Source organism: Monocercomonoides exilis (genome assembly GCF_001643675.1).
Source record: "Monocercomonoides exilis strain PA203 chromosome Unknown scaffold24-1337568, whole genome shotgun sequence".
NCBI lineage: Eukaryota > Preaxostyla > Oxymonadida > Polymastigidae > Monocercomonoides > Monocercomonoides exilis.
This window is the reverse complement of record NW_027150569.1, coordinates 33,004-47,552: the sequence shown is the minus strand read 5'-3', so window position 1 is coordinate 47,552 and position 14,549 is coordinate 33,004. Positions and strand designations below refer to the sequence as shown.

The 14,549-nt window shown below is 31.4% G+C and overlaps 3 protein-coding genes across 3 annotated transcripts; 2 read left to right on the top strand and 1 right to left on the bottom strand.

The window, feature by feature from the left end:
• Positions 1 to 1,118: 1,118 nt before the first annotated feature.
• MONOS_17609 (uncharacterized protein) lies at positions 1,119 to 2,567 on the top strand (the record flags this gene model as incomplete). The annotated part of the gene is made up of 6 exons (XM_067870544.1): positions 1,119 to 1,128; positions 1,201 to 1,261; positions 1,445 to 1,691; positions 1,749 to 1,771; positions 1,886 to 2,014; positions 2,327 to 2,567. The coding sequence occupies 6 exons, from the start codon at positions 1,119 to 1,121 to the stop codon at positions 2,565 to 2,567; spliced, it is 711 nt and encodes a 236-aa protein (XP_067726760.1).
• Positions 2,568 to 6,323: 3,756 nt separating this feature from the next.
• Positions 6,324 to 8,866, top strand: MONOS_15426 (uncharacterized protein; the record flags this gene model as incomplete). The annotated part of the gene is made up of 2 exons (XM_067868301.1): positions 6,324 to 7,363; positions 7,840 to 8,866. 2 exons carry the CDS (start codon positions 6,324 to 6,326, stop codon positions 8,864 to 8,866), a joined length of 2,067 nt encoding a protein of 688 aa, XP_067726759.1.
• Positions 8,867 to 10,148: 1,282 nt separating this feature from the next.
• MONOS_15427 (uncharacterized protein) lies at positions 10,149 to 11,596 on the bottom strand (the record flags this gene model as incomplete). Its single annotated transcript, XM_067868302.1, has 3 exons — positions 10,149 to 10,904; positions 10,965 to 11,455; positions 11,539 to 11,596. 3 exons carry the CDS (start codon positions 11,594 to 11,596, stop codon positions 10,149 to 10,151), a joined length of 1,305 nt encoding a protein of 434 aa, XP_067726758.1.
• Positions 11,597 to 14,549: the final 2,953 nt, after the last annotated feature.

Here is a 14,549-nt window from a genome sequence, read left to right as displayed (position 1 = left end):
TGTGAAAGGAACTGGTTTCCAAAACAATGAAAAAGAATTGTGAACAATTTCTTAGCAATTATTCCTGTCTTTGCAGAAGCTTGTTCGTGGCTTTGTTTGGTTGAATAAATACTTCGAAAAGAAAAACAAAAATATCAATCAGAACAACTGCAACAAATTTTAATCAGTTTCTTTCATCTTTTGAAAGTCATTTCAAAAGAAAATTCTGATCTTTTGATTCGTCAATGGTTTTTTTGTTTTATTTTTCTTTGTTATTATCTGACAAACGAAGAGTGATGAATATTCTTCAATTAAATATTTCTCCTCTTCGTTTTGTTTGAAGAACTGCAGTCTGATTTCTAATTTCCTCTTTCTTTTTTGTCTCATCCTTTTCCATTTCTATTTCTCTTCCTTTGTAACTCATTATTCATACTGTTCATGTTTCATCATCTTGATTGCAACAATAAAGAAATGTGGTAATTCTTTCCTTCCACAAAAAATGATACTCGTTTGTCATTCTCGATCTGAGAACTCACTGGATTTTGTTTTGTTTTGTTGAATGCATAATTTGTTTATAATTGTTGTTTCTCTCTTATTTTCATTGTTGAATCGAAAATTCCAATCTTTCTTTATTTTGTCCATTGTTCAATAATTGCTTGGAAAAACATAATGATCACAAAAATATGTGTTTCAGAAATAAATGTGTCTCTTTCTGGTATTATTTTCAATTAATTTAATTTTTATTTTTTTATTTTTTCTATTTTCCTTTAATGTTTCAAAGAATCTCGCTCTCAAAAGTTAATGGAAAAGCATGTTTATTATTTGCCTTTCGGTGTTGATATTCTTGTTTCCACAGAATGATCAAAACGGAAACAATCCAGATCAAGTATTTCATAATCGCTTTTTTTGACTGATCAATCGATTTTGTTCTTGCAAACTGAAAGCTCAAATGAATCAATTGAACCATGAAACTGAGGCTTGTTAAAGCGGTTTTCTTTTGTATGTTGCATTTTGTTTTTCTTTGCAATTTTTTTAAGTATTTGTCATAAATCATCCTCGATGATTCCACAAAACAAAAAGCAGGATCTGTTGACGTACAAAACGCTATTTCAATGATTCAGAAGAATTCTCTTGTGAAAATGGTTTCGGGTTTGTTCATATCGTTTTGACTTCGTGGAAATTTTCTGTGTTTTGTTATTATTTTTTGAATTTGATTCAAAGAGATATTTTCGGAGTTGAAACAGTGCAACGGAGATGAACAGAAACCTAAAATACTCAAAATGTATGGAATAATGGAGAAAATGAACAAAGAAGAACTGAAATCCATTATGACAACAGAACTGTTCGACAGATTGGACAAACTGATTGATGAAAAGAAAATGACGCTGGAAAATGCAATTTTTTATTTGAAGTGCATGGGATATTGTAATACATTGAAGTGTTCATTCAACTTGTGATATGAAAGGTCTTTGTTGCACAAAAGATTTGAAAAGATGATTATTGATGAAGCTAAAAAGAAAAAACGAAAGAATGAAAAACTCTTAATTGACCTTGATGAATGCCATTTTACGCTTTGCAATGGCTTTTCTTTTGAATTCCTTTCAATATGTGTTCCTTGTCTTCTGAAAGTTGTACTGAATAAAGTTGAAAGTAAAGAGTCTCGGGATGAAGTTGAAATGGCTTTTCTTTCATTGAGCAACATTGAATATGAAGTGTGGGCTCTTCTGTTTCTTTTTTGATATTATCTCTTTTTTTTTCTTTTCTTTTAGATTAAGAAAAATGGAAAAAATCAGTATTTGAAGGAGATGATAGAAATCATCAATTGTTATCAACAGCATCACAATTTTACACGACTTGCGTTTCAATCTGCTTGGAAGTTTTTGATTTTCCGACTTTGGAGTGAAAGAAGCTTGGAAGATGTTATTGCGGATGATCTGCATTTTGCAAGAGAAGCAACAAGAGAGTTGGAGGAGCTGGCCGAAAGAGTCGATTGGAGTAAAAGGGAAGAGAGAGAAAGAGAATTGAAAAACATTTGGTGTATCAATGGGTGGTTAAAAACGGTGCAAATGTTCGGTACGTAAAGCGATTATTCAGGAACAGATATTGAAAGAATTGTCGCTGGTATTATTACTTTATGCAGAGTTACGAAGAATGCTGAGATAGAAATTGCAAGAAAATTCATAAAGTTTATTGAAAGCATGATATGTGACAGAAAAATAAGAGTAACATATAATTTTTTCGATTTTGGTGAGATTGTTTTGGAGGAATTGAGTCAACCAACATTGAATTATTCAACAACATACAGTTGCAAATAATATATTATATCTCTTTTTGAAATGCTGAACAGGAAAAAGGAGTCAAAAAATGTTGTTTTGAAATTTTTATCTTCAGCACTGAGTTGGCTGAAAGGAGGGTCAAAAACGGAAAATGAAGAAGAGGAAGAAAAAAAGAAAAAGATGGTGCTGAAGAAGAAAATGGCGGAAAAGATTGAAGAGGAAGGCATCGAAGATATTTGTTTCAGCTTTTATGGAATGTTTTGCAGAGAAGAAGATTGGATGATTGCAACAAATTGGAACAGTTCGAAGTGAATTTTGTGTGATTTGAAATGATATGGATATCCACTTTTGTTCAATTCATTTTATATCCCCAAAAATATCACTTCCTTTTTTTTTAATTCAAAAAAGAGTTCTTCGTTCATTTTCTCCTCGTATTGAAGGGATCATATCATTCAAAAGCAAACTTATTTCAATACGATCTTTTTTGTGTCTTATAACACCCTCTTGGGAAGTGTTTTTTTTAAATAATGTTCCAGATATAACAATTTGAGAATTATTCTGTAGAAGTTTTTTTTCCTTTTTGTTTTTTTGAAAAAATGAAAGGATTGGATTCTCGAATTCAGTGCCATTTGTATCACATTTCACAGTTAAATAAAAAAATGATTTCAAAAACGGAAGCAAGAAGAACTTTGTGATTGTGAACATTGAACCATAATCGAAAAGATTAATGAAGGGAGAATGGAAGAACAAATAAAGATGCTGTTTTTTTATTGAATAATCGGAAAAATAGATAAACAAAAATTTCTTGGATAAGAACAACCTCTTGAATTAAGAGATAATTATTTCTTTGACAAATAAACATCAAAGAAGTCTTCAAAAAATATTCAGACTTTTTCAATTTTCTTTGAATTTTTGTGTTCAGTTTTCATTCTTCAATGCATGATGGAGTTTTCTTGAAATAAAATAGCTCTTAAATGATATATAATAAGAATCACGAAGATTTTTACAAAAATTTTTATATTTAGTTGATTTTGAAATTCTTTTTTGAAATGTTAAAGATTTATGATTTTTTGATTTTGAATGAGAGTTTTTCAGCAATGATTAATTTTCTGTCTTAAGAAACCAAATTGAATAGCGAAACAAATATTGCTCGAAAATTTCAATCTCACAATTGAACAAATTGAAAATAATTATGATTATTTTCCAATGTGCCTTTGAAAAGGAAGTTTTTATACGAATGAATTCAAACACATCACTTTGGAATAAAGAAATAAATTTTTATATCAATTTGGAAACACTAATTCAAATACAATTTCAAAATTTTCAATAATATGGAATTGACTTCTTTCAAATTTGTTGATCAAATGGTATTAGTCGAATATTTGTTGTTCAGTATTATTCTTTGACATCCAGAAGCATATGGGGGAAAATACTGGCTTTTAAGCTTTTTCTGCACAAATCATGAAAACTCATTTCTTAATAAATTTTTCTCAGATTTCAAAATCAATTGGATTATCATATCTGTCAACAAGAATAAATAATATCATTTCATGATATTCTGCAACATGATATGGATCACAATAAATGAACCCGTATATATCATGTAAAAAATAATTAAAAGTTCAAACGCTGTGCAGAGATTTAAATTGAAAAAGCTTGAAGTCACATATTTTCCTCCACATCATCAAAAGAAATTCATCTGTTTCCACTTTAATAACATTATTAATATCCATTCTTAGTTATAGTGATATTTTTCAATGAACGAACATTTTTCAAACATTTTCCCTTCTTTTTTTTGATGAATAAATTCAGTGTGTTAAATACATTTGAACATGTTTTTGAAAATTGCATATGCTAACTTCAAAATTTTTTTTTTTTTTTTTTTTTTTTTTTTTTTTTTTTTTTTTTTTTTTTTATTTTTATTTGCGCCTTGATCAATATCATCTGGTTTTCGTTTATTTTGAAATGTTTTGAAAACGTCACATTTAAAAAAGAAAAATATTTCTTCCTAACAAAATGAGTTTTTTCAAAAAATTTATCAAAAATGGAAAAAAAAAGACCCAGAACCAGTTATTGCAAAATTAAATTTCATTTGAAATTGTGTTTTGTGTCAATGAAAAATTGCTTTTTTTTGTTATCACAAAAAGTTGCGTAATATATGATGTGATAATTGTTTGTTCGAACCTCAACATGTATTTTCAAATTTGTTCGCAAATATTAGTCAGTTGATATTGATGAAACAATTCTCACATAAAAAATTAGTTTTTTCAGGAAACGAAATATAACAATTATTAATCTTTCTAACAAATGAAATGTAAAAAGAAGTCAAGAAAAAAATTTGATGTTCACATTATTTTTTTCATCATGTAATAAAACCATATATCACATTTATTTGCATGGTAAAAATGAATAATTAATTTATCGATTTAATTAAAAACATGAACATTCATTCCTGGGGAATATAGATTAATATAGTCAGAATGTAATTCACATGTGATTTAACAAAAACAAACATTTTGTTAGCATGAGAAAAGCAAATCTTATGAACTTTGTGCTTTTCATAAACAGTTTTCTTGTAACTGTCGAAACATAATGCTTCAATAATTGATTCTTATCATATATCATTTTCTCGAAAAATATATGGGGGAAAATATTTTTCTTCAAGTATTTTCGTTGAAAAATTTTGCACTTTTCATAGGCTTTTTTTGATCAAATAACACAATAAAAACTAGTCCATTTTTCTACATTCGTGAAATGTTGAAAAAACTTAATGTTTTGATTTTAATGATTCCTGTTTACGGTTATGAAAATCATATTTATTTCAAAATATGAGAAAGCGAAATAAAGTTATGAGCGAAGTCATATTTTTGTTCATTGTGCTAAAAAAGCAGAATAATTCATATTTTTCCCCATATATGAAATGTTTATTCGAATGAATTCACGCACCATATATATCCAGTGAAGCTTTGTATTGCAATCGCTTCAATTGAATCATCAAGCGCAGTAACTTCATATTAAGGAAAAAAAGGGATGAGGAAAAAAGTTGTTCTGAAACACAATGAAGAAGAAAGTTCACTATTTGAACATCTCAAAAGTGCAAAGAAATAATTTTATTTATTTCAAAAAAGATTTGAAAGTGACACATAATCAATTAAGTGCTTGAATCAAGACGCAGATAATCACATTTGTCAACAATATTGAAAAATGTTAAGAAAAGTTTTTAATGTTAAAAATAAACCATTTTCACTTTTTCTAAATAAAAATGAAGCCTATTGTTAGAAAAATATAATAAATTGCTTTCGTTAATTTTATTTATTTTTTTTTCAATTCTATTTTTTTTTTAAAATGCAGAAATATAAAGAAGAAAGTCATTTTGAAAAAAGGACCAGATTTGTCACTCTTGATATTATATTTATTTTCGAAAAGAACACAATAAAAACAAAACATAGCTTTTTATTATTGATTTTTTAAAAACAACAAGTTTTCTGTTAAAAGAAAAAAATTGGGATTATGATATCTATATATCATTCTCAAACATTCAAAAGTGTTTTTTTTTGTTTGAGATTCTTTATGTTCACCAGATATTTATTGCTAATTATCATACGATATTTCCTGTTGCTGTTGACAACTGCTATAATTTTTTGCGCAGATTTTAAGACTGAATCGAGCCATTTGGATAAAAATACCATTTTACGTGTAAGAGTTGTTAAACAGGACTTTCCGTCATATCTTGCAAGAACAAGAAAAAATGAATTGCATATCCTTCAGCAAATGAGAAGCGTTACAAACACAAGCAGGAGACTTTTCAGAGTTACCGAAAAACAAGTTATGAATGAAATGAGCTGTTTTCTTTCGAAAATGAGAATTAAAAACTCTACAATATTTCTTGAAAGAGAGTGTATTATTTCAAGCTGTGATGATGCTACGATTTGGCAAGATGGCTTTTCAAATGTTTCTGTTGTGAATTGCATTGTTTTTTCGAGAAAACAACAATTAGGCTGCTCATTTGCCAAAACAGGAAGCGTTTAACAGCTCAAGAACATTTCAGTTTTATCTCGAATAGATTGGATGGAAATGAATTCGTTTGTGTTCATGAAAAGTGATTCTCCTATTTGGAATCCTTCTGTTTCAGTTACTGTGTCAAGTTCATCATTTTCGTTTGTTTTAATGTCATCAACGTTTTTTGCTTCATCTATAATTGGATCAACATTGGAGATTCATGATTCTTCTTTTTTCAATATCAGTGCAAAGCCAAATGCGAGCATTCAAGAACAAGGATCTAACTCTTTCACTTCAACAATTTCAAATTGTGCTTTCAATCATGTGTGCGATGTGTATAATGGCGTGCTAATTCCTTCGATCTCTTTTGGCGTTAGCTCACTTGCTAATTTTAACTCAACACACGTCTCATGCACACGGTGGGCAAACAAGCGTTATTCAAATGAAACACTCGAAAGAGTTGTCCTCGATCCTTTTGTTGATAAGGAATTTGCGATTGACTCATGCACTTGGAATGGAATTAAAGGCGATGAATTTGGCCAACGCATCTTTGCAAGAACACAAGATCAGACCGTTTTAACTGTTGATGTTATTAATTGTAAATTTCAAAACTGCACAAGCTATATCGGATCGGGAGGAGCTATCTTTGTGACTGGAAATGTGGCTGTAACCATAGAAAATTCTTCTTTCCAAGATATAAACTGTGAAAATGAAAATAAAAATGCTGAGACAACTACTGGAGCTATTCATGTGATCAGCATTCGTTCCCCAGCAATCAGGCAATGCTTATTTTTTAATTGCAATTCGAAAGCGGATGCATGCGTTATATTTGAGCACCGCGCAACTAAGATTCCTGAAAGAAAAGCTGACTTGAATGGAAATAGCACAATTCTGCAACAAAGTTATCACTCACAAATTCGTGAAAGAAACAATTTTCCATTTGAAGGCAACGACAAAAAAATGCAAACAAAGTTATATTCCGATCCAGACAAATTCTTCGAAGAAGTCGAGCCAGTGTGTTTGCAATGTACCTTTTTGAGATGCTATTCGCAAAGAAGCGGAGGTGGACTTTATCTGAAAGATGTTGAAGATCAGGCTCTTGTTTCTGAGTGTGATTTTTCCGGCTGCAAGGCTGATTATGGAGGAGCGATTTATGTTGCTGTTGCAGATTCGGTATTTTTGGAAACAAACGAACGATCAATTTGAAACATGGCTTTGCTTGAGAGTGCTTTGATAGACATCAACCTGCAGACGATATTCTGCTTTATCGACGAATCAGTCGATGGAACTAAAATTGGGTGTTTCGACAATGCTAATTATAGAGAAGGCATCAGCATTAAGGAATTCCTTTCTGTTTATATCAGCCCAACAATATTTGTTTCTTCAACATTTGGCACAGATTTCTCGCGCTGTGGGGCAAAGGAGTTGCCTTGCCGTTCTTTGACCTACTGATGGAGTCATCTTGAGGAGCCTTTTCTTTTGAAGAAAAAACACAGAAAAATACAGAAAATTCTATTTGCCATTGGACAAGTTCCTTTGTGAGTTTCACAAAATGCTCTGTTTTTGTGCGAAATACAACGTTCAGGACGAAGATTGCGGGGGCTGTTTACACAAAAGACGGCTATTTGTCTGTTGATGTTCCATCGCTGAGAGGGAATTCAGCTGGTTTTGGGTTGTTTCCTGGCGTGGCTCATAATATTGTGTGTGAAAGAGAGAAAGGAAGGAAAGAGGAAGGGAAAGGGGTTATTGAGCTTGTTAAAGGCGATAGTTGCACAAGTCATCCAAAGCATGATGATAAAAAAGGAAAACAGAATCTTCTTTCTCAAAATGATCAAAGGAAAGAAGAAAGCAATGAAGAATTTCCAGACAATTTCTGGATTGAAAGCAATAACTGCACTCTTGTTGGGTTTCCCGCTGATTCGATGTCGAGTCTGTTTACGCCGCAACCTGAGAACGTGTCGATAACAGAGAAGAAGAAGAAGAAGAAGAAGAAGAAGAATATGATGATGGTGAATGAAGAAGAGGGATATGAAGTGCTTTTGAGGGGGAAATTCCTTTATGACTGCTATTTGACGATGCAAATGCTTGCGAACAAGACGACTGGAGAAAGGATAACAAACGAGTTAGTCGAGACTGCAACGGCTGATAAACTGAATTGTTTCAATGAAATTGCGATTTCTGCTTATTTCCCTGCAAATGCTGTTGATTGTGCCAATGGGGCAGATTCCTATGTTGCACTGAAGTTTTCACCTGAACGTGCATTTAAAGAAGGATTAACGACTATTCCGTTGTGTGTGAGAAGAGGAAAGGGATCAGAAGGGGCAGAGGAGAAGGCGACATTGATTGTGATTGCTGTTGTGGCTGTGGTGGCAACAGGCTTGGGATATGGGGTTGTGTTGCTGTGTGTGCGAAGAAAGTGGAAGAAGAAGGGATTTCTTGGTGAATATGAGGAAGGGCAGGGGCTGCTGAATTCGATAAATTCAGAAATTTCCAGAAGGATGGAGAAGGGAGATGAGAGTTGGAAGCATTCGAGTAACATCAGCAATTACGGAACAATTACAAAACTCATTGACATCCCTCCAGATATTCAAGAGCCTTTTCTTGAGGAGTAAATATTTATTTATGTATGTATTTGTGTTGTTTTTCGTTTATTTTTTTTAAAAATAAATCTAATTTTATTTTTCCATTATCTGTCTATTTATAAGGAAAAAATTAAGAGTTGTTTTTGATTCATGCAATGTTATAAAAAACTAATAAATCATTTTTCATGATTTTTTGACTGGTTTTGAAATTATTTTGATTTGGAATGTTTCGTTCCATGTAATTGTTCAAGAGATATCATCAAGAATTTTGAATCTGTAATTTGAGAATATTTTGAGAATGTCAAGTTAATTTTGAAATGTTAAAAAACGATTATGACTATTTTATTTGGGTTCATGCAAATTTTGTTTTCAATCCCAATGTTTGAGTTCTTTTTTTTTTAAGTTCAAAGAAGTTTATTTTAAACTTTAAGAGAATCAAAAAATTTTTGTTTAAAAAAAACAATTTTTTTAACATTATAAAAGAATAACTCCCACAAACCTTTGACCTTTTTTTCATTCTTGCAAAAATAAAAAATGCACTGATTGCTTTTTAAAGCCAAGCCAATCCATTGAATGGAACATTTTCTCTGTTTTTTTTTCTCCAATCTTTTTTTTTTAATTTTTTCATGTGAATGTTTCACTTATTATGATATAAAAGCGTAACAAGAATTGAATAAATCGTGATTTTTCTTTAAATGGCACATATTTTACCACATATTTCCATTTGTCGAAATTCAAATAAAGGAAAACTCTTTTAATGTGTTTCATAATCCAACGAAAAGAATCATTCCATAAATTACATCAAAGTTTATAACAACAAAATACTTTCAACAAGTTCATTGATGTGTAATTCAACCAACAAACACTCGCCATCTGATCTCCATAAAAACTTCGATTGGAAAATAAATCCAATCTTCAGAAAAAAACATGCAATATGAATATTATCACAAATTACGCGTTTAACTTTTTCAGAATAAAAGTTAATTGAAAATTTATGTGTTTATCAATGAAATAATAAAGAAAGAAAGAAAATGACTCAAAAACATTACAAAAAAATTAAGAACTCATTCGTTTGACTGAATTGTTTGCAGAAACTCAAAACAAATTCAGAAACATAATGCAGAAAATTAAATAAAATAAACAACAACAACAACAACATTAATAGCAATAAAACAAAAAAGATAATGTTTATGAATTGTGGAGTGATGCAATGAATGAAAATACACACATTTTGAGTTACAAGAATAAAATAAATAATAACATAAACAATAATAAAATATAAAGAAAGAAATAAAAAATTAATTTCATTTGATTAAATATACACCAAATAATCAACAACATTTACAGATATTTTTGGACAATAAACATTGCTAATTTGTCCATTCACTTCATAATTTCCAATCAGGATGTCTTCGAATCCTTCTTCCTCAAGCTTTTCGTGCAATTTCATTTTGATTTCTTTCTTTTGTGCTTCGTTTGCGGTTGGTTCTGCTCTCATTTTCAGTTCCTGAATTGCCAAAAAGAACTTATAACAATCATGCATCTTATGATTTTCAATAAAATCCCTCTGCATTTCCTCCAAAACAGCTTCAAAAACCCCGCCTTTCAGCAAGTCCTCTACACCTCCTGCAATATACAGCGCCATTAATTCATACGTTTGAGAATTAATTCCAAACAATTCATTTTCTATTCCTCTGGCTGCTTTCCTTAAACAAACCATGCTTTGCACCAAAGGAACATAATCTTCCTTTGCCCTTGGTCCGCTCTGCCGATAATACAGTACAGTTTCCAGCCATCCATTGACTGTGTATTTAAACTCTGGGCTGATCACTTTCCCTTCTTTCTTTTTCATTCTCACACTTCTTGAAAGCTCTTCCAGTTCTCTCGCTGCTTCTCTCACAAAATGCAGTTCATTCACAATTGCATCTCCCAAAAAGCTATAGTCAAGCAACCGGTTGAGATAAAAATGCCAAGCTGATCGATATCCCATGTGTGTAAGATTGCGATGCTCCTGATGATACATTATTATCTCTTTGATTTTGCTCTGAAATAGTTCAATACGCACAAACTGATTAAATAAAATAAAATAAAATAAACAAGCAAATTGATAAAAAACATTCGTACAAACATGTGCTTCTTCAATGTAATTCAAAGCTAACAATGCATCCTCCACTTCTTTTCTTGTTTCTTCGCTTTCCTCTTTCTTCAAGGCTGCATTCAGCATGCAAGGCACATAAACGGGAATAATTTCCGGCGAAATGTTCCTGTAAATAAATCCACAACACTCACACATTTCAATCAAAAGCTTTTCATTCTTTTCATCATTTTTCTTTCCTTCTTCAAAAATCAAGCTCTCAATCTTTTTCTTCAACGAAAAATCACACAAATATATGGCATATATGCTTCTCATTATGTTGGCATATCCAACACGCTTCATAAGGCTAATTGTATTTTCTAATGAAACTTTCTTTTCTTCAATCATTCTGCAAAATTCTTCAAAAACTTTCGACGCATGGTTGTCCATTTCATCTTCACCCATTTGATCCATTAATGAATTCATTTCTCCAACTCTCTGGGTTTGCTCCTCAGCCGAGCAATCCCTCAATTGAAAAAGCATTTCTTAAAACAAAAAAATTACAACGAATTTCCAAAAAAGAATAACAAAAAAATTAATAAATCATGAAGCTAGTGAAAAAGCAAACCTGTATACTTTTCTGCACGATTCATTTTGCACGTTGCCTTCTTTCCGCAACAAAACATTTTTAGCACATAAAATTTTCAATAAATTGTTGGTGTTGCAAGAAAAACAGAAGTTTGGAATGCTTTCGAATAAAAAAATCAAAATACCTCCTGAGCTTCCATGTGCATTCGTTCTCCAAAAGCAATTCCACTCAAAAACAAATATTTTTTTTGAATTTTTTGATTAGAGGAAATATTTGATCAATATTTGTTTCTTAGAATAATTGGGTATTTTCTTTTTCGAGCAATCGCTCATTTTTTGATTCTCTTAGCAAATTTCACAATTGAGAAAATTGTCAAAGCTTCATTAAGATTTGTTTTCTTAATTGTTTTGATTGGATATTTTTGTGTTTTAAATGCTTTTAAAACCGATAGTTTTCTCCATCGAAACCAAGCCATTGAAGCAAATGAAATTATGCAAAAAAATATAAATATTTTGTGGAATATTGCAACTCATTTACAAAAAGTTATATCTTCGAATTCATGCGCCAAAGCCTTATTTTCTCTTGGTTATCGGAATTGACTGTTGATATAATATCCTTGATGATTGCAAATGAAGGAATGTTGAAAGAATCACATTCGATTAACCAAAAGAAAACATCTTCGTTGTGCAATTCACATTCATCTCACAAACACTCTGTCTATTCACTGGGTCTTGATTTTTCTTCATCAGTTCTCTGAAATAACAATAACCTCAGGAAAATCAGTGGAAAAGGCTGAAACAACATAAGACTGCTTGAGGATCAGAGGAAGCACTTTTGAAATGTTGAGTCAATATATTTATGAGTCGGTTGAAAGGAAAACTTCTTGAAAGAATGAGAGAAAAGAAGCTTTATTTGCAGCAACAGCAACAAAGATGCACCAATTCTAAGAACTTCAGCCTGCATTTCGAATGGCAGCTTTTTTGAGAAGTCCTTTCATTTTTAGTTTTTGAACTCTGATCAACTCGGATGAGAAGTCGAAGTGATGAAAAAAGCGAATTAAAATTGCATATTCGGCTGAATCGACAGGAAAACGTTGTGGAAATTCATCAGTCGAAGATTTTACATGCATCAACATCATTCCATCTGATAGTGCGCCAGTTACAGTGGAGATATTTTGATGGCCAATGATTGTTTCATTCAACACACAAAATGATTTTACTGATAGCACTGTTAATTTTTGTTATTCTTGTTTTGCCGAATATTCTGCTGGAAATACAGCTGACTTCTTCTCATATGGCTCAACTTCATCACAAGCCACTCCGACAGAGAGAGAAAAAGAGGTGTTTTATTCACAATATCTGTTCATCTTCTTCTTCATATTTTGTTGTTGATAGCTATATTTGACTTTCTTCTTTTGCTTCGTCTTCATCTTCTTCCTTCTTCGGGATATGGAATGAGCGAAAATTGATAGAATCCGTCAAAATCCATTCCTTTTGAGCATTGCTTGATTAGACATCGCTTTTGGAGATTCTTTTTTGGAAATCATTTCTGACCTTCACATCAACACAGATGAATGAAACAAGGAGAAGATGACAAAAGAATAAAATAGTTACGCAGAGAAGACAAGAAAGTCAGTCCAACCGAAAAGAGAGACAAGTCACTTTCACAGAAATGGATTTGGCACTTTCTTTTCATTGAGTGTTTTTTTGGAGAATTATTATCATGTTCTGACAGAACAACTATTTTATTCGCAATTCAATTTGTGGGACATTTGAAGCAGAAGGCAGACATTGAATATCCAATGGCATTTGTATCTTCAAAATCTTCGTCTTTTTCTTCATTAACAATTCAATCAACTCACTCACTAATTTCTTCTTCAACATTTCATCCATCTGTCAATGTTTCTGCTGATTTCTCGTTCATTGTTCATCTCTCTTGAAGCTCATCTCTTTCGACCAAAATCATCATTATTCATCTTCTTCGCACCATTTTCCAAAAACTCATTTTGTTTCAAATTCTTCACAACAAACTATCAACAAACATAAAACACTCAACATCTGATATTTCTTCGTTCTTCTTATTCTTCTATCATCATCAGCATTATCTTAAAAAAAGCATGAGAATTTCAAACAGAATTTCTTCTATCTCGTCTTCTTCTGATTTTTGCACGTCTATGAAAACGGAAAAATTGGAAAACAAATGGGAAAAGGCAAAGGAAGACTTTTCCATTGAACACATCAACAATTTGCATCAAAGCTGTGAATTCATTCGCTGTGTCTTTTCAATTCATTCTCAGCAAGCCAAAATGAAAGGTTTTATGTTTTTTTGAATTCATTGCATTTGTGTTGGGCTTGATTAAAAAGCGGATTTGGAAGAGTGGATTTTTGGACTATTTCATGAATTGAAGAAGAAAGAAAGGAAAATGAACAATTTTGAGTAGAGATTGAGGAAGATCAGCGAGAGAAACAGGATGACGATGAAAAATGATAGATGAATGAAGAAATATTTATTTATGTGGCAACAAAGAAGCTGAAGAGGAAATTCAATTGGAGCAGAACTTTTGGATGATATTGTCTGAAAAGAATGTGAGTGAGGTGTCTTCTCTTTCTCCATCAATAGGAAAAGGCAGAAGAAAACAGAATGATGAAAGAAAAAGGAAGAGAAAGAAATGGAATTTGATTAACTTTTTGAAGAATTGTATTTTGAGATGAAATGAATGAGACAAGTGTTCTTATTCAAGAAGAAGAGAGGAAAGGAATGAAGAGAAAAGCGAAGGAAGACAAAATTGAAAAGAAAAGAAAAAAGAGATATGAAAAACCGAGCAAAAAATGAGAAGAATATGAAGAGCAATTAATTCTGATTGACCTTTTGTGCCATTCCCATTCTGAATTGGAGCATCGGATTGGCTTCTTTTTCATCCATGCTTACTGCTAATTATGGTACTTATAAAGTTGGTATCTGTATCCCCAGCAATCATTTCTTTATTGATACTCTTGTTTTCTTCTCAAGAATTTTCATTTCATTTCTTCTTCTTCTCGAATTCATTGAGG